This window comes from Dendrobates tinctorius, unplaced genomic scaffold (genome assembly GCF_039654945.1).
Source record: "Dendrobates tinctorius isolate UK_male_01 unplaced genomic scaffold, ASM3965494v1 ptg000219l, whole genome shotgun sequence".
Taxonomy (NCBI): Eukaryota; Metazoa; Chordata; class Amphibia; order Anura; family Dendrobatidae; genus Dendrobates; species Dendrobates tinctorius.
Genome location: NW_027361886.1, coordinates 475,398 through 501,260, shown reverse-complemented (window position 1 = coordinate 501,260; position 25,863 = coordinate 475,398). Strand labels below are relative to the sequence as shown.

The following is a 25,863-nucleotide window of genomic DNA, read 5'->3' as shown; positions in this document are numbered from 1 at the left end:
AGCCTTGGCATTTGAAATCACACAGGCCCATGCTGTCCCCATCCACAAGCACCAGATGGGATATATTACCACTAATATTACCCTAGATGGAGGAAAGGAAGATTTACTACAAGACCAATATCTCTAATGATACCCGTGGCCTGCTGGGGTAGGTGACAGAGTCAGCGACTTTGTGCTCCATCACAACTCTTAACAGTATTGGTGTTGTGAGAACACTTATTCTGTTAACAACGTAGCAGACAAGGCAGCCCACAATCACACAGGCCCTTCTGACATTTGCCAGAATTGCCAGATGGCCAGTCCGGCCCTGCTGTTCACTACTGAACAATCCCTGCTTATTAAATTCACAGCCCCATGAAAAAATCAATCTATACTCCCCTCCCGTAGGTGCACTGTTCCAGTGATATTGGTGCTGCTGTTATCGGCATGTGACCTGACATTGTGTCATGTGACCGCTGCTGCCAATCAGAGGCCTCTGAATGGCTGCAGCTCTCTCTTATTCTGTCACAGAGGACATCTGCTCTGGTGGAATTGTAAAGGCTGCGGCAGAATGTGAGTATACACTATTTTTATTTTCTATGCTGAAATAATTAAGTGAGGGTTGGCCAGTAGTGGAGCCCACTTTAAGTTTTTTTTCATGAACTAACACATAGGACAAAAACAAATTAGCTGGCATGTCCAAACAAAATGATGTAAATGTTCATTTACAACCTGCAGTGCAAAACCCAAACAATCATAAAAGATGAAACACAAATTAAGGTTACCATGCCATTGGTAGATTGTTTCTCACATTTATGATCATTTATACTTAGAAACTCACTACCAGGTATAATAAATATAGCATTTATGAAAGTCAGATATAGAGCTTGTTCACACGTTGCTTTTTTTGGCATGTTTTTCCACATCTGCAGGGTTTTACAGTATCAGCAAAGTGAATGAGATGTCTTAAATCTCAAATATGTGCTGCTTATTTTTCTTTCCAGATCTGAACATTCATAGGGTTTTTTCAAATTTGGAGCATGTCCACTCTTTCAGCATTTTTGCTGCATTTTTCACCCAATCAAAGCATTAGGAAAAACACAAGTAACAACGTATCAAAAATGCACAAATTTTACATAGCATTTTTCCTGCTAAAACATTTTTTTTTTACTAATTGTGTGCAGATACCCATGTAAGGTTTTTTCCCAAACCATTGTACTTGTGTACAAAGGCACAACTATGAAAAAACCATCTATATGGCTAGGTTCACATAGCGTTATGGCAGTCCGTTTAACGAATTGCTTTACAAAGCGTCATTAACCCGATGTAACGCATCCGTTAACGCTGCCATAGGCTGCCGTAACGTAGCGCATCGCAAACGCATGTCATAATCGGCATGCGTTAGCGATGTGCCGTCATGCTATGACGGACCCTCGGACGTGGTCTGCAGCGTTCGAGGGCCCGGGCCGTCACGGCTAGAGCAGATGGAGCATAACGCGATCAAAAAAATGAGTAGCGTTAGCGCAGTCCGTTGAATGCATGCGTTGAATGGACTGCTCTAACACAATGTGAACCTGGCCTAAGTGACTGACATGTAGACATTTAGCTTTTGGTCAAGAGCTTTTACACATTTATTTCAGCAAGTTTTACAAAGTTCTTTCATATTGAAAGGCTGAAAACTAATTGGAGGATTGACTAATCAGCTGTTCCATGGTCCAGTGTGACCTATGAAATGAATTCAATAAAGAGAGGTGATTCCAGGTGTTGAATTTACATTTTCTAGCTTTTCTTTAGAAATTTCAATATGCCATCCATCATAAAGCTGAAAAAAAACTGCAGTGGTAGATAGCAAAACCGCTGCAGGAATAGTATGTGTGAGGGAAGATAACACGTTTTCACAGAGTTGTCCCCAAAAAAATTTTGCTTGACGTACAATGTCCAGTAACTGAAGAAAAAGTGATAATCTGCAGTATGGCTGGTGAGGGCTGTGTCCCATGTTTGTATCTCCTAGTAGCAAAATCCTAATTTTAGACCTCGGTCATAGAGCAGCACAGGGAAACTGCTGAGAGATACAAGAGGTATGATTACCTCCAATCCTAAACATAGCTAGCAAACAGAAGAACACAGAAGCTCCCCTTTAGGTCCACGTTATGTTGTTTCATTTTTAGACATGTGGCGTTTGTAATACGTGTGTAGTTTTCTTTGTAGGATTTTCCTGCTATTAGAGAATTATCTGCTATTATCACCTTAGTTTCATAGTCATTGCTTCAGGCATCATCACATGTATTCTTTTATGTAGTTACCTTCTTATTGAATTTAGGCCTCACTAAGATGTCCGTGTTGCATGTATGAATTCTATGTTTTTCACAGATACAACCCATTATAGTCTATGGGGCTGTTCACATGTCAGGGTTTTTCATGGAAAGTGTGTCCATGCAGAACTCAAGGAGACATATCCGTTTTTTTTTTCTGGCAACACAAATGAAAAGTGGAAAATTACCAATACAAGTCTATTGGCTTGCACACAGACAGTACACTGATGACATCTGTGTGCAAACTGTGTGCCATCCATGTACTGTCCTTGTTTAGCATTGCAGAATATAGGAAAGGGTTTGTACTTTATGTATGTCTTTATCCATCCATGAAATACACCGATGACACACTGATGGGAAAAAAACGGACACACGTATCATGCATGGGAGACACACGGATCCAAGACACTGATGACACCGGCACCATTTTTTTGAATGCGTGAAAAAGTCTGACGTCTGAATAAGACCTTAGAGAGCTTTCAGAAACCTCATATTTGCCATATGTTTTGACTCCACAGGTTAATCCAACAGGCACTAAATATTCACCATGACAGGTCCCTCGTTTTAAACGTGTTAACAAGATTTCTGCCTTCCTCTACAGCCATTTATCAAATGGTGTCATCTGCGGCCAAAAGAAGCAGAAAAGGTCCCGGAGAGTGCATGGAAACTCCTCTTCTACAGTTGTTCATGGTCTTACTGTTTTTACCTCCTTTTCTTCACTGAACACAACTTCTTTCATGACCCTCCCTCTACGTTTCATGGTACGTAATCCTTATCACCCTAAAATGTAACAAAAGGACAGATTTGGTTTTGTTAAAAGTGAATTTCGACTACGAAATTCCATATCTTATTTAAAAGGATGTAATTGCACTTTTTGGTTACTAATCTGTAGATAGCGAGATTCTTCAACTGTAGGTGGTGGGGTTTTCCTTTGAGTGGTCATGTAAGAGAATTACTCTGTAGTATCTCACTGACGATTTACATAAGGTCTATGCTGGAATGTGACACAGTTCAGTCTATGTGATAGAATACATGCATGAAGACCTTTTCATGGTAACAGGGTTTTAAGACTCATCTTTAATAAGCAGAACAGGTGTTGTGGTCTGCTTTCCATGACATCTGCTACTTGAAAGAGAGAAACCCACCAAGTTATGCCAGGAGTCAGCTGTGACTCTTTCTTACCGACATTCATGTATGAAAAGCTTTGTGTGAATGGCTGGACAGCTGACAGACCTGCGCTCTTGGCAGAGAAGGTGTTGTGTTGAATAGTTTCAAATATCATCTGTCTCTCTCAGTAGAAGACTTCACCAGTGAGCATGTGCTGGTAGGTGATTCCTTTACAAATGACTTCCTTCCAGACCTATTGTTTTTTTCTGGCTAGGGCAAAAAGCAACATCAGTCACGCACATAATGTCAGCCTAAATGGTTGATTTTGACCATATTGACCAATCATCTTTTGAAAATTACACGTTGTCACAGTCTGGAGACAAATAAGCAATTCAGAATTGCCATCTTTTGGGTTAGATGGTTTTGCAGCACTAAGGGGATTGCTAAGCTTACCTTGTGAGGTGGGTTTTATTACTGAAGCTCCGGGTCCAGGTGGGCACACGGATCCCAGGCATTGATGCAACAGCAGGAAGGCACTATAGAATGAGGACTTGGAACACTGGAGTCCAACGATCCCACATATACATGCATGTTCGATTTGGCAGAGCATTTATGTTTCCTAGGCAGGAAGAGGAGAGATGGCAGCTGTCAGACACTTTTTGCAATGCCATTCGAATGAGGCAATAGAATTCAACATTCCCAATCCTTTTTATTCCTCCAAAATGTATCAATCAAAAAAGAGTCATGCAACCCTCACATACATTTGATAGTTCCCATGAGAATGGCTTCTTTGGAGCTTAAAAAGTAACGTTACCCAGACACTCAAATTTTCTGCTATTCCTGTAGTTAATATTCATGAGGCCTGCCATGGTACTACACTAATTACAATGTAGTAACATCTATATCATCCATAAATTTTGACAACCCTCTTTATAAGCCTGGGGAAGGTGTGCAGCCTCTCACATGTTGCTAGAGTCGCTGAATTGATATATGATCTTGTTTAAGGGCTTGGCCTGTAATGTATATTTAAAATAAATAATTTTTCTAATATCTTAGTTTCGATGCTCCCTAATGGCGGCATTTAGCGATAAATATAATGTAATATAATTTACTATTCCACTTACTTTAATATGGATTTCAACAAATGCATTCTCTATTGCATCCCACCGCACTTATCCTCCTGAATAGTAAATGGAAGGTTCAAGCCGCATCCTCTTCAGCCCTAATTAGAATCCAAGTAAAGGTGCCCATATTCTGCATGGTTACTGTTAACAAGCACTCCTAGGAACAATCAGTTCATAATAATAATGCAGTGTAAACAGGCTACTGATCACCCAACCTACCAGCGATTTTTTGTTTGCCCAAAAGATGATCATTCTTAGCAGCACATTGTGCTGCCAAGGACAATGTCACCCTATGCAAACTAAACAATTTATCAGTGATCATTCAGGGTATACAGGCTAGTAAATGACCACCAACCAGCAAGCAAATAGCAGATCGGTGGTACTTTAGTGCTGGTGTATATGGAACTTCATTATCTACAGCTGGAAGCCCATAGCTGAGGGGTGATACATTTTCCATTTTCAGATGGGAAATCCATGACTTTTCTAAAAGTAAGCATAAAGATGGAGTAAACATGGCACATTTGTGAATGGTTATGTCCTGTGAATGTGTCTGTGTTATTTTGTTTTCCATTCATTATTTTTCCACTATAATGTACAACTAATTTGCCTCTATTATTTTATATGACACATTTATGTTATCTCTTTGATGGAGTTTAGGTTGGAAGTCGAGCGTAACTGTCCCCAAAGAGATTGCACTTGTATATCTAATCCAAGGCAGTTTCTATGCACATTCTACTTACGCTACTTTGTATATGGACACATGGAGAAAAGACTCGATTGTAATGATTGTGCATCATGTGGTCACTTTCACTCTAATTTCTTTTTCATATGCTTTCCGGTAAGTCCCATGTCATATTGAGATATTAAATGAGGATTTTGTTGAAAGTACATCAAAATTTGGAATTTACAGACTAGACATTTGGATTTTCTGGACTTTTGGGACTATCAAAGGCCTCCTTCACATGTCCGTTTTTTATGTTTGTATACTTTCCATTCTTTAAAGACCGCAAATATGGACATACGCAGACCCATTGTATTCAATGTGAAAAACCTGAAAACATGTCAATTTTATTTGTGCAGCACAGACAAAATACGTGCTGCACACATCCACACTGATGACACACAGATGACATCCATGTGTCATCAGCGTGACATGTGCCGGTGCCTGGGAAGAAGCGGTACGGTTCGCATTGTTTCCAGGCTCCGGACGGCTGCTGGAGGCAACTGTCATCATTGCAGAGATCAGCACAACCAGGAGACAATGATGGAAGTTATATTCAGCAGCACCTGTGTAACTCCTGTGTAAAATAAATAATTGAATCTCACACAAATATCATGACCAGCAGAGGGACAGCACATGGCTGTTGGCTGATGTTAATCTGGGACAAGGGAAAATACCCCATGAGGTTCCCAGGCTATTATTTACAGCTCACAACTGTTAGCCTTTACTGGGGAATTTACGGGAGACCCCAGAAAAAAAAAATGACATAGGGTTCCCCTATAAATTCAAACCAGTGAAAGCTAAACAGACAGCTGTTTGTTGTGATGCCACGTTCTTTCCATTTGATGATAATGGAATAGATGGTGCTCTAGGAATCAGCAGAGATTGGGATACATTTTTTTATAACCCAACCTGACTTGTACTTCTTAACAACTTTATCCCTGACTTGTTTAGAGATGTCCTTGGTCTTCATGGTGTTGTTTGGTTAGAGGTTCCACTTGTTAATGGTGTTGGTCTGTGGACTTTCAGAAAAGGTGTGTGTATACACTGACAGACCATGTGACACTTATAATGCACACAGGTGGACCTCCTTTCACTAAGCATGTGACTTATGAAGGTAATTGCGTAAGCCAGAAATTTTTAGGGACTTTATAGCAAAAGGTGTGAATACATGTATACATGCCAATTTTTAGCTATTTGAGCTCATAAATTTAATTTATGCCTCTATTTTTCTAACTTCACCATCATAGACTATTTAGTGCTGATGCATCCCACACAAATCAGATCACACAAATATTTAATCACAGGTTGTAATATAACAAAATATGTAAAAAGCAAAGGGGTGAACAATTTCACAAGCCACTGTAGCTGCATGGTATGAACAATGTCAGCTTTGCTTCTACTAATTTGTATCACTGGGTGAAAATAAAATCATTATTATTATTATTGTTTTAAAGATTCAATAATTACAAGTACAATAAATGACCAATTATAGATTAATAATAGCTGATCAATTTATTGCAACTAGTTTATTGTAAACCAATTTATTGCAGCATTTGTTAATTGCACATATGCAAATTGTTGCAACCTCTCCATTTATTATTTTGAATTAATATGATCATGTGGTAAAATCCACAAATATCCATCATTCGCGCCTTTTAAGATGACTATGTTTTATTTTATATAAATGGGTAGCTTACAAGACGTATTTCTCACTTTGACACGTAAGTGTTCTCCCTACAAAGCTAATCCCTATATCGCTTTTATTTCCAGTGATGTTCTGTTTAAGGCCCCTTTCACACATCAGTGTCTCCGGTACATGTTCGTGACAGTTTTCTCACGTACCGGAGACACTGACACACGTAGACCCATTCAAATGAATGGGTCTATGGACATGTGCGTGGTTTTTCACGGACCGTGTGTCCGTGTGAAAAACACGCAGACATGTCTGTTTTGACCTGGACACACAGGTTGCAACACGTGCTGCACACGTGTACACAGAGGACAGTGTACACTGTCCTCCGTGTGCAAGGACGGCCGCCGGGGAAGGAGGGGTTACTGTAAGCGCTGTTCCCCTGCATGTAGTGCTGAACGCGGCTGTCATTCTCCCTGCTCTGCCGGCAACAGTGCAAGCAGGGAAGAATGAATTTAAAAAAACGATGTGGGGTTCCTCTTATTTTTTGAACCAACTCTGCAAATCTAATAGGTACGAGCTGCTATTCTCAGGCTGGTAAGGGGCCGCAGCTGCCCAGAAAAGGCACATCTATTAGATGTGCCTATTCTGGAACTTTGTCGGGTTCTTCCAACTTGCCCTGTAGCGGTGGCAAGTGGGGTAATAAGGGGTTAATGTCACATTTCTATTTTAAAGTGACATTAAGCCTGGCTTAGCAATGGAGAGGTGTCAATAAGACACCTATCCATTACTAATCCTATAATAAGTAAAAGGTTAAATAAATACACACACAGTAATAATAAAGTCTTTTAACCCCTTCACTACCAAGGGTGGTTTGCACGTTAACTACCGGGCCAATTTTTACAATTCTGACCACTGTACCTTTATGAGGTCATAACTCTGGAACGCTTCTATGGATCCCGGTGATTCTGACATTGTTTTCTCGTGACATATTGTACTTCATGTTAGTGGTAAAATTGCATTCAAATAACTTGCGTTTATTTGTGAAAAAAACGGAAATTTGGCGAAAATTTTGAAAATTTCGCAATTTTCCAACTTTGAATTTTTATGCCCTTAAATCACAGCGATACGGCACACAAAAAACTTAATACATAACATTTCCCACATGTTTACTTTACATCAGCACAGTTTTGGAACCAAAATTTTTTTTTGTTAGGAAGTTATAAGGGTTAAAAATTGACCAGCGATTTCTCATTTTTGCAACACCATTTTATTTTTAGGGACCACTTCACATTTGAAGCCACTTTGAGGGGTCTATATGATAGAAAATACCCAAAAGTGACACCATTCTAAAAACTGCACCCCTTAAGGTGCTTAAAACCACATTAAAGAAGTTTATTAACCCTTTAGGTGCGTCACAGGAATTTTTTGAATATTAAAAAAAAATGAACATTTAACTTTTTTTCACAAAAAAAATACTTCAGGTTCAATTTTCTTTATTTTACCAAGGGTAACAGGAGAAATTGGACTGCAAGACTTATTGTGCAATTTGTCCTGAGTATGCTGATACCTGATATGTGGGGGGGAACCACTGTTTCGGCGCATGGCAGAGCTCAGAATGGAAGGAGCGCCGTTTGACTTTTTCAATGCAAAATTGGCTGGAATTCAGATCGGACGCCATGTCACGTTTGGCGAGCCCCTGATGTACCTAAACAGTGGAAACCCCCCCAAGTGACCCCATTTTGGAAACTAGACCCCCCAAGGAACTTATCTAGATATGTGGTGAGAACTTTGAACCCACAAGGGCTTCACAGAAGTTTATAACGTACAGCGGTACAATTAAAAAATCATATTTTTTCCACAAAAATGATCTTTTCACCCCCAATTTTTATTTTTCCAAGGGTAACAGGACCCTAAAAGTTATTGTGCAATTTGTCCTGAGTACGCTGATACCCCATATGTGGGTGTAAATGACTATTTGGGCGCATAGCAGAGCTCGGAAGGGAAGCAGCGCCATTTGACGTTTTTGGCTAGAATTGAGATCGGACACCATGTCGCGATTGGAAAACCCCTGATGTACCAAAACAGTGGAAACCCCCCACAAATGACACCATTTTGGAATCTAGACCCCCCAAGGAACTTATCTAGATGTGTGGTGAGAACTTTGAACCCCCAAGGGCTTCACAGAAGTTTATAACGTACAGCAGTACAATTAAAAAATCATATTTTTTCCACAAAAATGATCTTTTCACCCTCAATTCTTATTTTTCCAAAAGTAACAGGACCCTAAAAGATATTGTGCAATTTATCCTGAGTACGCTGATACCCCACATGTGGGGGTAAACCACTATTTGGGCGTATGGCAGAGCTCGGAAGGGAAGCAGCGCCATTTGACGTTTTTGGCTGGAATTGAGATCGGACACCATGTCGCGTTAGGAAAGCCCCTGATGTACCAAAACAGTAGAAACCCCCCACAAATGACACCATTTTGGAAACTAGACCCCCCAAGGAACTTATCTAGATGTGTGGTGAGCACTTTGAACCCCCCAGTGCTTCACTGAAGTTTATAACGTCCGGGCGTGAAAATAAAAAAATCGTATTTTTTCCACAAACATGATCTTTTAGTCCCCATTTTTTTATTTTCCCAAGGGTAACAGGAGAAATTGGACCCCAAAAGTTGTTGTCCAATTTGTCCTGAGTACGCTGATACCTCATATGTGGGAGAAAACTACTGTATGGGCACACGTCGGGGCTCGGAAGGGAAGTAGTGACGTTTTGGAATGCAGACTTTGATGGAATGGTCTGCGGGTGTCATGTTGCGTTTGGAGAGCCCCTGATGTACCTAAATAGTGGAAACCCCCCACAAGTGACCCCATTTTGGAAACTAGACCCCCTAATGAACTTATCTAGATGTGTGGTGAGCACTTTGAACCCCCCAGTGCTTCACAGAAGTTTATAACGACCGGGCGTGAAAATAAAAATATCGTATTTTTTCAACAAACATCATCTTTTAGTCCCCATTTTTTATTTTCCCAAGGGTAACAGGAGAAATTGGACCCCAAAAGTTGTTGTCCAATTTGTCCTGAGTACGCTGATACCTCATATGTGGGAGAAAACTACTGTATGGGCACACGTCGGGGCTCGGAAGGGAAGTAGTGACGTTTTGGAATGCAGACTTTGATGGAATGGTCTGCGGGTGTCATGTTGCGTTTGGAGAGCCCCTGATGTACCTAAACAGTGGAAACCCCCCACAAGTGACCCCATTTTGGAAACTAGACCCCCTAATGAACTTATCTAGATGTGTGGTGAGCACTTTGAACCCCCCAGTGCTTCACAGAAGTTTATAACGACCGGGCGTGAAAATAAAAATATCGTATTTTTTCAACAAACATCATCTTTTAGTCCCCATTTTTTTTATTTTCCCAAGGGTAACAGGAGAAATTGGACCCCAAAAGTTGTTGTCCAATTTGTCCTGAGTACGCTGATACCTCATATGTGGGAGAAAACTACTGTATGGGCACACGTCGGGGCTCGGAAGGGAAGTAGTGACGTTTTGGAATGCAGACTTTGATGGATTGGTATGCGGGTGTCATATGCGTTTGGAGAGCCCCTAATGTACCTAAACTATTGAAACTCCCCACAAGTGACCCCATTTTGGAAACTAGACCCCCCACCGAGCTTATCTAGATGTGTGGAGAGCACTTTGAACCCCCAAGTGCTTCACAGAAGTTTATAACGCCTGGGCGTGAAAATAAAAAAAACATTTTTTTCCGCAAAATTATATTTTTGCCCCCAATTTTTTATTTTCCTAAGGGTAACAGGAGAAATTGGACCCCAAAAGTTGTTTTGTAATTTGTCCTGAGTAGGCTGATACCCTACATGTGGGGGTAAAACACTGTTTGGGCACATGGCAGAGCTTGGAAGGGAAGGAGCACCATTTGACTTTTTCAACGCAGAATTGGCTGGAATTGAGATCAGACGCCATGTTGCCTTTGGAGAGCACCTGATGTGCCCAAACAGTGGAAACCCCCAATTATAACTCCAACCCGAACCTCAACACACCCCTAACCCTAATCTGAGCCCTAGCCCTAACCCTAGCCCTAACCCTAGCCCTAACCCTAACCCTAACCCTAGCCCTAACCCTAGCCCTAACCCTAACCCTAGCCCTAACCCTACCGGGAAAATGGAAATAAATACATTTTCTTTTAGTTTTATTATTTTTCCCTAACTAAGGGGGTGATAACGGGGGGTTTGATTTACTGTTTATGGCGGTTTTTATGTTTGGCGGCTGTCGCACGCTAAAAGACGCTTTTTATTTTTTTTATAAAATAGTTTTTGCATCACCACATATTGTGAGCTATAATTTTTCCGTATTTTGACCCACCGAGTCATGTGAGGTCTTATTTTTTGCGGGACGAGTTGACGTTTTTATTGGTACCATTTTCGGGCACGTGACATTTTTTGATCGCTTTTTATTCCGATTTTTGGGACGCAGAATGAACAAAAACCAGCGTTTCATGAATTTCTTTTGGGGGGGTGCGTTTACACCGTTCCGCGTGCGGTAAAATTGATAAAGCGGTTTTATTCTTCGGGTCAGTACGGTTACAGCGATACCTCATTTAGGTCGTTTTTTTATGTTTTGTCGGTTTTTTGCAATGAAAACTATTTTATATAAAAAATAATTATTTTTGTATCGCTTTATTCTGCGAGCTATAACTTTTTTATTTTTTTGCGGATGATGCTGTATGGTGGATCGTTTTTTGCGGGACAAGATGACGTTTTCAGCGGTACCATGCATATTTATATGCGTCTTTTTGATCGCGCGTTATTGCACTTTTTGTTCGGTGGTATGATAATAAATCATTATTTTTTGCTTCGTTTTTTATTTTTATTTTTTAAGGGGTTCGCTAAAGGGGTTAACTAATGGGACAGTTTTATAGGGCAGGTCATTACGGACGCGGCAATACCAAATATGTGTACTTTTATTGTTTTTGTTTTTTTTTATTTTGAAAAAATGGATTTATTGGGGAATATTTTTTTTTTTTTTACTGATTTATTTAGCGATTTTTTTTTAAATTATTTTTAACACTTTTTTTTTTTTTTTTACTTTATTACCTTGTCCCAGGTGGGACATCACTGTCCTGTGACAGATCGCTGATCTGTCACATCACAGATCACTGTGACAGATCAGCGATCTGTCACAGGCACTGCTGCAGACTTCCTCATGCCTGCGCTTTGCAGGCAGTGAGGAAGTCAGCTCCCTGCAGGCCCCCGTCGCCATCTTGGATCCGGGGGCCTGTAGGGAAAGAGCCCCCCGCAGCAGCGCTGCACATTGCGCTGCCGTGGGGGGCTCAGGGAAGCACGGAGGGAGCCCCCTCCCTGCCGATGCTTCCCTTTAACCCCCGGTACACCGCGATCGCGTTTGATCGCGGTGTGCAAGGGGTTAACGTGTCGGGGGCGGTCCGTGACCGCCCCTGACACATTGTGCCGGGTGTCAGCTACGATAATTAGCTGACACTCGGCCGCGATCAGCGGCGCTCACCAAGTGGGCGCCGCTGATCGCGATGACGTAATATTCCGTCCATGGTAATTAGGTCCATGGACACATGGACGGAATATTACGTCAATTGTAGGTAAGGGGCCTACAAAGGGGGTAACGCGGCTGTCATTCTCCCTGCTCTGCCGGCAACAGTGCAAGCAGGGAAGAATGAATTTAAAAAAACGATGTGGGGTTCCTCTTATTTTTTGAACCAACTCTGCAAATCTAATAGGTACGAGCTGCTATTCTCAGGCTGGTAAGGGGCCGCAGCTGCCCAGAAAAGGCGCATCTATTAGATGTGCCTATTCTGGAACTTTGTCGGGTTCTTCCAACTTGCCCTGTAGCGGTGGCAAGTGGGGTAATAAGGGGTTAATGTCACATTTCTATTTTAAGGTGACATTAAGCCTGGCTTAGCAATGGAGAGGTGTCAATAAGACACCTATCCATTACTAATCCTATAATAAGTAAAAGGTTAAATAAATACACACACAGTAATAATAAAGTCTTTTAATGAAATAATACACCACACATTTTTTCCCATCTTTATTACCCTGCTAATCCCATCTCGTATCCCTCGATCTCCTGTAAAAAAAAAATTAAAAAACCCCAACAATATACCCTACATGTCCGGCGTACAGTCATTCCCACGGCGCAATGCATATCTGGTTATAATCAGTTTACAACCGGAGCGGTGCTAATGCGACTGCTCGGGCTGTAAACTACTGGAGAATGAATGGGAAGCAGTGACTAGCGGTGACATCACTGAGTCTGTGTTCTCTGCCAGCATGAACTTCTGTGACCTCAGCACCGTCATTTTCCCACAGTATTTCTAATAGATGCGCCTTTTCTGGGCAGCTGCGGGCTGCTGTTTTTAGGCTGGGGGGGCCCATATTCATGGCCCCTTACCAGCCTGAGAATAGCAGCAGCCCACACCTGTTAGTTTTGCCAGGTTGGTTAAAAAAATAAGGTGGACCCCATGTTTTTCTTTTCATTAATTCTTCCCTGCTTGCGCTGTTGCCGGTAGAGCAGGGAGAATGACAGCCACGTTCAGCACCACATGCAGAGGAACAGCGCTTACTGTATCGCTACTTCCCCTGCAGCCGTTCATTTTGTACTGATGTGGCACACGGGCGGCACAAGTGTGCCACACGTAGTACACACACGGACACGCGGACATGGATATCTCCGGTACTACTTTTTCTGGTACTGGAAATATCAGGACATGTGAAAACGGCCTAAGTCCCACTATTCACAGGGGATTATCAAATGTGATGTTATCAGGAGGAAGGCCTTCTGGTAACTGCCACCTGCTTCTCTCCCCCACCACCCCCTGAAATAAAATGTCATCATGGGGCAGCGCTGCAGTCACGTTGCTCATCTTCTTTCACTTGTTTCCCTCTGATAAATGCTTATATAGTATCTTCTATTGTAATCTCTTGAGGTTGTGCATTCCTTAGTTTAACTGCTGCAACCGTACAAAACCCTTTCCTATATTAAACAAAAACTGTCAACTGCCCCAACTCCCAAAACTGCCTCCATGTATTTATTCAATCAAATACTATATCTACTTTGTAACTAGCAGATTTCATAGCTTATTGATTGTTGAATCACCATAAAATTAATTTTAAACCTGCACTTTTGAAATGTTCATTAGTGAGTGAACAGTCATGGGATTACCCTCACTAATTTATAAGTGACGTGATAAGTGACATGATTTGCAAAAGCGATGTCACTGCTGGCTCTATGAAAATCTTGCGCATGCCTTGCTGGCAATGGGCAGTGAAGCCAGGAGTACGCTCCCCAGCTTCATCGGCCCATGCCTAGGGAGACAGCTGTGACACAGTACGCAGCCATCCCGGAGGGCTTTCAGTCACCGTATAATACCAATGAAACACAGAACCCAAACATTTCACAAATTCGAATTGCATCATTTTCTGATCCTATATTTCTTTCTTCCAGATACCACAACATTGGAATTTTAGTACTTTTTCTTCATGATTTTAATGATATTTTATTGGAATTCACGAAACTTAACCTTTACTTCAAAACACGAGGTGGAAAATACCACAAAATCAACGGCTTTATTACAGATATTGGATCCGTTCTCTTTAGTGTAAGCTGGTACGTAATTACTATGAGATATAATCTGTCCTAGCCAGTAATTATGTGCACAGGCAACTACAACCTCATATTCCTCTTCCCTCAGGTTCTGGTTCCGACTCTACTGGTTTCCTATGAAGGTCCTTTATGTTACGTGCTGTTCCAGCCTTGAATCTAATCCAAACATCCCGTTTTATTTCTTCTTCAACATCCTCCTATTCTCATTGACACTTATGAATATTTATTGGTTTTTGGTGAGTATGTGAGTTTAATTCAAACCTTATATTCAATATATGATCTGCACACTAAACTATATTTTTGAAGATGTTTTAAAGGGGGGTGTGCACTTGACGGTTCATATACTGTAAAGATTTACTCTTATAGTTTCTTATTAAGGTAAGCTAGGGTAGATCTGATGACATAATGTGTGCAGCATGGTGGCTAAATGGTTAGCACTAAAGCCTTGCACCAACGACATTTGCAAGAAGTTTGTAGGTTCTCCCTGTGTTTGCTAGGGTTTCCTCCTGGTACTGCAGTTTCCTCCCACACTCAAGATATACTGAAAGTGAACTTAGAATTTGAGCCGCAATGGAGTCAGTGCTGATGTGCCTGTAAAGTGCTTTATATATATAAGCAAGTTAAGTCGGTTATGATGACAAACTGCAGTCAGGTGGAGAACCTGATGATGACGATGAGACGTTTCCGTGAGACGGTATCTGAAAGTTTGTGGAGAAATTCTTTGATTATGCAAACTGATTATTGTAGCAGCTGTCTGGGTGGCTGGTCTCAGATGATCTTGAAGGTGAATATGCCAGATGTTGAGATGCTAGCTGTAGAGATGAGCAAACCTTTCAAGGTTTCGGATCGGCGAACATCCCGATCTTCACCGAACAATTCACTGAACTCCATTAAATTCAGTTGGAGGAAAAACCAAATGCAAAGACAACATCTTCGGGGGGGACAAAAAGCCTCCTAAACTGCTCAAAGTAGGGGCAGACCAAAGTAATGTTGTGTGCACACATAAGCGTTTTTTACGCGTTTTTACCGGGAAAAACGCTTACAAGAAGCATCCCATTCATTTTAATGAATTCTGCAAAAAAGACCTGGCAAATGCCAAAAAATTAAATTGAAAAAAGACCTTGTCTAAAGTGCTGCACAGCCCTATATTAGGCCTCACTGATACCTTCCTAGCCGTGGAGGTTGGCACCCTAAATAGTACGATATTGGCGCCCCCACTCAACGAGGACTGTCCCTCACTTCCCTAACAGTCCCTGATATCATAGGAAGGAAAACAATATATCAAATACTCCAGAGATGAAGACAACAAAATGCCCTAGAGCTAATGCAAACAAGAATATAATAGAAAATATATATATATATATATATATATATATATATATATATATAAAACATGCCCCTTGGATTATGTGGGACAGACCACCAGAGAACTGAGGGTGAGAGTGGGTGAACACCTGGGGGATATCAGGAACAAACGTGATACCCCTGTCGCCAGACATGTTAATACTGTGCATCAGGGCCGGTTAGGCGACATTTCCTTCAATATGATTGAGCTGGTTAAACCAAAAACAAGGGGAGGAAATCTTGACAATCTGATTCTGAGACGGGAGTGTGAGTGGATGTTTAGATTACAATCCGTCTCTCCAGATGGGATGAATGAATTTATGTCATATACATGCTTTATATAAATTCCTGGTTGGCAGAATGTGTCTTTCTGGTGGGTGGTGGGGTTTTTTATCTGTCTGGCATATGATGCTTGTATGGCATGGTCCACATTGTCTGGCGTAATGGGTTTATTATATTTTGTGGATATATCTATTTTCTAAGGGTACCTGTGCTTATATGTGTGAGAGAAATTGTGCCCTGCTATAAACAAGAGTGTCTATAAAACTGACATGTTGTTTGATATCTATTTTCATATTATGACCCTATTGTGGGACTATATCTAATGTGCCCTGCCCCTGACTCTTTAATCATTTTTGTATTTTTATTTTTTGGCACTGGGGGTGATATATGTAAGCAGGCTGCGCGCAATCTGATGGCGCGGTCTAATTGTCCGGTGAGCGTCTTGTATGCTCCATGACAACAGCTAGACATGACATCATGCGACCGGAAGTTCCGGCACCATTTTGGGTGCACTGAGCGCGTTTAATGGGTCCCCGCTAATTTGTCTGGTAAACAGAGTTCCGGATGATCGGGTAACTACTAAGGCATGTTTTACATCACATGATCGGAAGTCCCAGCGCCATCTTGGATGCGCTCCAGCGTGGAGCGCACGCTAGTGATTATTTGCTAAAAATTTAGCGGTGGAACACCGGACCTTTAGGTACATTCTAATTGCACATATGGGCTCTAATTATCTACACCTTTTCACTGATTGGGCCACCAGATGGTGGGTGGCTTGTTAGCATTATCATGGCGGTTATTTAAATCCGCTTGGTCTGACCTCTGATGCTTCCATTATCAAGATATCAGGCATGGAGCATCAACAATATCGGTGAAAGCATTGATTATTCCTACTGATGAACCGCTACGGCGAGGAAACGCGTTGAGGGTTCTCCATAGACATGATAAGTGACCAATCTTTATAATGTATCTGATTGTTTATATCCCCCTGAGTGAGGGTTCTTTATGCGCTTAAGAAGGGATGATAACAGTCTTTATAGTTTATCTGATTTATATCTCACTGTGTGGAGGTTATCTCATCATGTGAAGATTTTGTTTCACATTGATATATGTACCTTTATTATGAGGGGTCTTTATAAACATGAAAAGTGACCAATCTTTGTAATTTACTGCCTGTATCCCCTTTAGCGGGAAGAACAATGCACCTTGCCATGTTAAGGTTTTTGTCATTTAGTATCATGATATTGAATTTTTTCTATTATATTCTTGTTTGCATTAGCTCTAGGGCATTTTGTTGTCTTCATCTCTGCACTATTTGATATATTGTTTTCCTTCCTATGATATCAGGGACTGTTAGGGAAGTGAGGGACAGTCCTCGTTGAGTGGGGGCGCCAATATCGTACTATTTAGGGTGCCAACCTCCATGGCTAGGAAGGTATCAGTGAGGCCTAATATAGGGCTGTGCAGCACTTTAGACAAGGTCTTTTTTTCAATTTAATTTTTTGGCATTTGCCAGGTCTTTTTTGCACTGGGAAGGTGTTTTTTTTAACAAAATATTGAATTAAACTGTATTTTTAATGGGATTTGCATGTTCACTTCTTATTCAAATCTCCTTGAATCTTGATTTTTTCTTTATGATTTTTGTCTGATATGGCCAGCTTTCTGTCAGCCCCTATCAATATTGACCTTTGGGCACAGGATGCCAACCAGGTTTTTTCTACAAATTCATTACCAGAGAGCCCTGATAACCCCTCCCTTAAAACCTTTTTTAAGGACCTCTACCTTGCATACAAAGAAAATATTAAATCTTGGTGGGAGATAAGAGGTCTGGAAAGTTACATCAAAAATAAAATTGTACCCAAGGGTTTGTGTATTAATATACAACCCTCACCCCGAACGGCTAGCCCTCAGCTTTTGACGGCCTGGACAAAGGAGTCTATTGAGTCTTCTACCCGTTTTATGTTACTCCTCTTGACTGAGGAAAAAAGATTGTTTGAGGAATCAACCAAAAAGTTGAATGGTCTGATTGAAAGGGTGCAGAAGTTTAAAGCTGACCCTGATTTCACGCGTAGGGAGGATATTCTTCAAGCATCAATTGAGAAGTTTCAGACTAAATTGAAAGATCGTAAGCATTCACAATTTACACGGGATCTTGCAGACTTCAAGGACAATAGGGCATACGAATACCAGGCTGAAAGGCAAGCTGAGGTGACATCCTCAGATATAGACACATCTGATACTGAGCGTGTAGATAATTTGAATAATTTTCGGGGGCGAAGTGGACAAAATAGATCAAGATGGCGTCCATCGAGAAATCAGTACAGGCAAAGGGGTCCTGGGAGGGGGGCACAGCAACCTTCCTCAGGGTCATTGTCATCTGTACCGCAATCTTTTTTGGACAGAGGTCCAGCAATGGGATACGACCTGAGGAAAAGAATGTGATCGATCAGGGACAGATTATTAATTTATCATCGCATAATTTGTCTAGTGATGAATACCGTCTTTTACAAAAAGGGCTTAATTTTGTGCCAACTAATACGTTCAACTGCTTCAATTGGGTTAAAGACTTGAATCTGTTCGGCCGGAATTTGAAGTGGAAACTCTTCTTTAGGCAACATGATCGTGAACAGTGCCTCCGGCTGGGTCTATCTGAAGAAGATATGGAGAGCCTGGAAGCTTTGACTAGCCTCCTAAGAGAAAATGAGCAACCACATGGTCTGGGTCCATTTACTACATTAAAAAACAGGAGCACCAGGATGCCGCCTAATAATGAGGTTATGAGCATTGATATTTTTATCAAAATGGTGGAGGATGATCTTAGGAGAATTCAAAGAACTAATCCGCGTATTCCATCAAATCTCTTCCATAGTGAGGGATTGGCCCTTGAGGGGCTTGAGAAGAATGCGAAAATAATTATCAAGGCCTCAGATAAAGGCGGCAATCTGGTGCTCATGGACCATGAGAGATATAGGGCAATGTGTTATGCACTCTTGAATCATGAGGACACGTATGAGGTCTTGCGGGACAATCCAACACCTGTATACATGACTGAATTGCTGTCTATTTTGAATGAGGCAAAGGAGAACAGGGTGATCTCAGATAATGAATTTCGTTTTTTATTTCCAACAGCTCCTGTTATAGCAACCTTCTATGCATTACCAAAGGTGCATAAGGGGCTTGAACCACTGAAGGGTCGACCTATTGTTTCTGGTATAGATTCACTGACCCAGAACAGTGGGGTCTATTTGGATAAGGTCTTGAGACCATTTGTTACTGCATTGCCGTCTCATGTGCGGGACACATCGCATCTGTTGAATTTGCTCGAGGGGTTACTCTGGAAGGGAGCACTCTGTTGGCATCCATTGATGTGGAGGCTTTGTATAGCTGTATTCCACATGAGTGGGGGCTGGTGGCGGTAACCCATTTTTTACGAACAAGAGCAGTTGAATGTCAAACACATAACGTCTTTGTCAAGAAATTGTTGAGCTTTGTTCTCACCAGAAATTATTTCCTCTTTGACTCTAAGTACTTCCACCAGCTCAGGGGGACTGCAATGGGGAGCCCTTGTGCCCCCACATATGCGAATATCTTCCTGGGCTGGTGGGAGGAAACTCATATTTTCGGGGAGGAAGAGGAGTGGTGGATTCCATTTATTAACCTCTGGGCCAGATATATTGATGATATTCTTATATTTTGGTCTGGCCCAGAGGTTGACTTCCTCCGTTTCATTGAGTGTATTAATAAGAACAAGGTGGGACTGAGATTTACGTCAGAGTGTCATATTGGAAGTATTAATTTTCTTGATCTAACGATTTCCAAAATGGCTGATGGAAGGATTAGCACATGCACCTACAGGAAACCCACTGCAACTAATAGCTTGCTAAGGTGGACAAGCCATCACCCTGAACCCCTAAGGAGGGGGATACCTAAGGGACAGTTCCTTAGGATTTGGAGGAACTGCTCTGACTTGAATGTCTATAGGAAGCAGGCTGATGATCTGTACAAGAGGTTTAGGACGAGAGGCTACCCCGCATGTACCCTGGATGGACCAAGATTTGAAGCCTTTACAGCAGATAGGTCGTCACTTCTTCTCCCTAAAAAGGAAAATACATCTAACGATACAGCTGTTAGACTTATTGGCACATATGATGGCCAATCGGACAGGGTATATCAGGTTTTGAAAAAACATTGGGGCATTTTGTTAGCTGATCCTAATCTAAGGGGACTTATATCGTCCAAACCCACCATTACCTATAGAAAAGGGAGATCTATAGGGGATCGCCTTGTGCATAGTCTTTATCAGAGACCAAAGGGGGTGGGTATGTGGCTTGATAGAAAGCCTTTGGGCTTCTTCAAATGTGGAGACTGTACTAGATGTAAGTACATGATGCAATGTAAATCCTTCAAGAGTTCACATAATGGTAAAACCTTTTATATTAGAGATTTGGGAAATTGCAGATCGACAGGCCTAGTTTATAAGGCCACATGTACCTGCCCCTTGGATTATGTGGGAAAGACCACCAGAGAACTGAGGGTGAGAGTGGGTGAACACCTGGGGGATATCAGGAACAAACGTGATACCCCTGTCGCCAGACATGTTAATACTGTGCATCAGGGCCGGTTAGGCGACATTTCCTTCAATATGATTGAGCTGGTTAAACAAAAAACAAGGGGAGGAAATCTTGACAATCTGATTCTGAGACGGGAGTGTGAGTGGATGTTTAGATTACAATCCGTGTCTCCAGATGGGATGAATGAATTTATGTCATATACATGCTTTATATAAATTCCTGGTTGGCAGAATGTGTCTTTCTGGTGGGTGGAGGGGGTTTTTATCTGTCTGGCATATGATGCTTGTATGGCATGGTCCACATTGTTTGGCGTAATGGGTTTATTATATTTTGTGGATATATCTATTTTCTAAGGGTACCTGTGCTTATATGTGTGAGAGAAATTGTGCCCTGCTATAAACAAGAGTGTCTATAAAACTGACATGTTGTTTGGTATCTATTTTCATATTATGACCCTATTGTGGGACTATATCTAATGTGCCCTGCCCCTGACTCTTTAATCAATTTTGTATTTTTATTTTTTGGCACTGGGGGCGATATATGTAAGCAGGCTGCGCGCAATCTGATGGCGCGGTCTAATTGTCCGGTGAGCGTCTTGTATGCTCCATGACAACAGCTAGAGGCGGACATGACATCATGCGACCGGAAGTTCCGGCGCCATTTTGGGTGCACTGAGCGTGTTTAATGGGTCCCCGCTAATTTGTCTGGTAAACAGAGTTCCGGATGATCGGGTAACTACTAAGGCATGTTTTACATCACATGACCGGAAGTCCCAGCGCCATCTTGGATGCGCTCCAGCGTGGAGCGCATGCTAGTGAATATTTGCTAAAAATTTAGCGGTGGAACACCGGACCTTTAGGTACATTCTAATTGCACATATGGGCTCTAATTATCTACACCTTTTCACTGATTGGGCCACCAGATGGTGGGTGGCTTGTTAGCATTATCATGGCGGTTATTTAAATCCGCTTGGTCTGACCTCTGATGCTTCCATTATCAAGATATCAGGCATGGAGCATCAACAATATCGGTGAAAGCACTGATTATTCCTCCTGATGAACCGCTACGGCGGGGAAACGCGTTGAGGGTTCTCCATAGACATGATAAGTGACCAATCTTTATAATGTATCTGATTGTTTATATCCCCCTGAGTGAGGGTTCTTTATGGGCTTAAGAAGGGATGATAACAGTCTTTATAGTGTATCTGATTTATATCTCACTGTGTGGAGGTTATCTCATCATGTGAAGATTTTGTTTCACATTGATACTGTATATGTACCTTTATTATGAGGGGTCTTTATAAACATGAAAAGTGACCAATCTTTGTAATTTACTGCCTGTATCCCCTTTAGCGGGAAGAACAATGCACCTTGCCATGTTAAGGTTTTTTGTCATTTAGTATCATGATATGGAATTTTTTCTATTATATTCTTGTTTGCATTAGCTCTAGGGCATTTTGTTGTCTTCATCTCTGCACTATTTGATATATTGTTTTCCTTCCTATGATATCAGGGACTGTTAGGGAAGTAAGGGACAGTCCTCGTTGAGTGGGGGCGCCAATATCGTACTATTTAGGGTGCCAATCTCCACGGCTAGGAAGGTATCAGTGAGGCCTAATATAGGGCTGTGCAGCACTTTAGACAAGGTCTTTTTTTCAATTTAATTTTTTGGCATTTGCCTGGTCTTTTTTGCACTGGGAAGGTGTTTTTTAACAAAATATTGAATTAAACTGTATTTTTAATGGGATTTGCATGTTCACTTACTTCTTATTCAAATCTCCTTGAATCTTGCTTTTTTCTTGATGGTCTAATATGACCCTTCTCCAACGCCTCCTTAATATAGGATCGCATAGCCTCGTGCTCGGGTACAGATAAATTGAAGAGCCGACCCTTGGGAAATTTACACCCAAGTTCAATTGCACAGTCATAACTCCTATGAGGAGGCAAAGTCAGGAACATCATGCGACTGAGGAGAGGTGGAAAAAATCGGAGCCTCACTAAGGGCACACCGACAACCCCAACTCACCACAGACACAGATTTCCAGTCCAAAACTGGATTATGAATTTGCAACCAGGGAAACCCCAGAACAATGGTATCATGCAAATTATGCAACACCAAAAATCTGCAATTTTCTTGATGGTTTGGGGCGACCCGCATTACCACCTGGGTCCAAAACTGAGGTTTATTTTTCACCAAAGGAGTAGCATCAATCCCCCTCAAAGGGATAGGCGTCCGCAGAGGTGTCATAGGAAATCCACAACGTTTAGCAAAATCCAAGTCCATTAGGTTCAGGGCTGCTCCCGAATCCACAAAAGCCTTGGCGGAAAATGTGGACAGGGAGCAGATCAGAGTAATTGCCAGAAGAAACTTAGGTTGAACACCACCCACAGAAAACGTGTGTGCAAAACGTTTCTCTCGTTTAGGACAGACAGAAATAATATGCGAGGCATTTCCACAAAAAAAACACAGCTTATTACGCCTTCTGAACTCCTGACGTTGCACCCTGGACAAAACTCTATCACATTGCATAGGTTCAGACACTTGTTCAACAGGTGGCAACACCTCTCGTGCAGTCCTGCGTTCACGTAAACGCCGATCAACTGTCACGTCACCGTCAGACTCAGGGCCTGCTGTCCCGGCCTCGGCCACTAGGAGGAGCCGGACTGTCACATCACCGTCAGACTCGTGGCCTGCGGTTCCGGCCTCGGTCTCTGGGAGGCGCTGTGCTTCAACCCCGAGTGATGGCGGCGATAGTTATGAGGCTCCTGCGCAGGCGTCCGCAGTACGCAGGCTTTGCTCCTCGGTCAGTCATGAAGGGGCTGGTGCATCACCATCCAGCCTGGTCCTGTGGGCGGTCCGGATGACATCATCAGCCCAGGAGCCTGTGAGGGATGACTTGATCCCTCAAATACCTTGGGACTGCTCTTGCAGGCCGCCGGATATATTCTTGGTTCCCCTGTGTGTTACTGTGTGAATTACTGTTTGACTGACTCTGACTTTTGCCTGGACTTCTGACTCTGCTTCTGCCTAACGATTCTGTACCTCTGCGACTCTCCTGGTTTATGACTCTGACTTCGGCCTGGATTCTGACTCTGCTTCTGCCTAACGATTCTGTACCTCTGCGACTCTCCTGGTTTATGACTCTGACTTTGGCCTGGATTCTGACTCTGCTTCTGCCTAAGGATTCTGTACCTCTGCGACTCTCCTGGTTTATGACTCTGGCTTCGGCCTGGAATCTGACTCTGCTACTGTCTACTGTTTTTATACCATTTCTGCCCGACTGGTTTAGTCTCGGATATCATTGCCTCTGTGTCCTGTATTGGAACACCTTTCTGGCGACCGTCCTGCTCTGGTCATTGCTCCTATTCAGACAGCGCCTCCTGGGCTCTGCTATAAATCCAGATCCCTGTATAGGGGTAAAGGGTATCAGTGTTTCTCGGGGTGTTGTCTGGCTGCAGCCCAGACCGCAGGCAGACGTCACATTATATCCGGCCCAAAAAATAAAACTGCTTTTTGTGTCTATACTTAACACATATAAAAGCAGTTTTCCTTACCTTTTTTTTTCCTCTTCCTCTTCCTCCTGACTGAGCTGATTCTTGGCCCAAACACCTGTTACATTGCACAGCCTGGAAGGTCACTCTCAGGCTCAAGCATGCTGCAGCCTGGAAGCTTCAAGGAAAATGCTGGCTGTTGGAAATCCACATTACTAGATCATCGCCCCCTGGACAGCTCTGGGGGCCAGGTATTGCCCGCAATTGCGGCCAAACTGTTGTTACCAGTTTCCCTTTCTTTTGCTAAGAAACGTCTGTGTGTGAAGGCTTATGTGGATTGTGGTGCTGCCGGCAACCTTATGGATTTTTTATTTGCTAGGAGCCTTGGTGTACCTCTGTCAAGGCTTAAAGCGCCTATTCAGACTACTGCGATTAATGGTACATCTATATTCCAGGGAGGTGTGGAATTCGTTACTGCCGAAATTTCTATGTCAGTGGGGACATTACATAACGAACAGATGTCATTTTTTATTATACATAATTTATCAGATCCCGTTGTATTAGGCATGCCATGGTTGCACCAGCATAATCCGGTTATTGACTGGCGCATAGATGATGTCGTGCGCTGGAGTCCACGGTGTCAGAGTAACTGTATGTCACTGTCAGTGAACCAAATTAAAATTAAAACACCTTCTATTCCATATGCGTTTAGGGATTATGAAGATGTTTTCTCCATAGTGGAGTCTGAGAAACTACCTCCTCACAGAGAATACGATTGTCCTATTGACTTGGTCTCTGGTGCCCGTCTCCCTAAGGGGAGAATATTCAACCTCTCTGGTCCTGAGCGTGTAGCCATGAATGACTACATAGCAGACAGCCTACGAAAAGGCTTCATTAGACCTTCCACCTCACCTGTAGGAGCTGGGTTTTTCTTTGTAGAGAAAAAAGATGGTGGACTCAGACCATGTATTGATTACCGTGAGCTGAACGCCATTACTGTAAAAAATCAGTACCCGCTGTCACTCATTCCTGATCTTTTTAATCAGTTACTGGGAGCCCGCTGGTTTACTAAACTTGACCTCTGGGGGGCATATAACCTGGTCCGCATAAGAGATGGGGACGAATGGAAAACGGCCTTTAATACACCCCTTGGCCATATTGAGTACCTGGTAATGCCGTTCGGACTCAGTAACGCTCCTGCAGTATTTCATCACTTCGTCAACGATATTTTCAGAGACATTTGTGGGGTGTATGTCGTCGTATATCTGGATGACATTTTGATTTATTCTGCTGACCCTGTGACACATGCTAAACAGGTTCGTTCAGTACTGCAAAGACTGCGCGAAAACTCTTTGTTTGCGAAATTTGAAAAATGTGGTTTTTTTGCCGAAGAGGTGCAGTTTTTAGGATACATAGTCTCAGGCCAGGGGTTCCGCATGGATCCTGCCAAGATTCAACCTATTAAGGATTGGGTGCAACCCAAATCGCTGAAAGCACTGCAGCAATTTTTGGGATTTGCGAATTATTATCGCAAATTCATCAGGGGATTCTCAGAGATTGCCAAGCCACTCACGGACCTTACCCGGAAAGGGGCGGACGTGACCAATTGGAATCCTGAGGCAACTTGGGCTTTTTCTACACT

General features: G+C 42.3%; 1 protein-coding gene across 1 annotated transcript in view; it reads left to right on the top strand.

Moving 5' to 3' along the window:
* Positions 1-25,863, top strand: part of CERS1 (ceramide synthase 1) — a 120,522-nt gene that overhangs the window by 35,182 nt on the left and 59,477 nt on the right. Inside the window, exons 3-6 of the mRNA XM_073555101.1 lie at positions 2,893-3,052; positions 5,180-5,360; positions 14,375-14,536; positions 14,622-14,769. Coding sequence (XP_073411202.1) covers positions 2,893-3,052; positions 5,180-5,360; positions 14,375-14,536; positions 14,622-14,769 — 651 coding nt within the window. The remainder of the gene's footprint in view (positions 1-2,892; positions 3,053-5,179; positions 5,361-14,374; positions 14,537-14,621; positions 14,770-25,863) is intronic.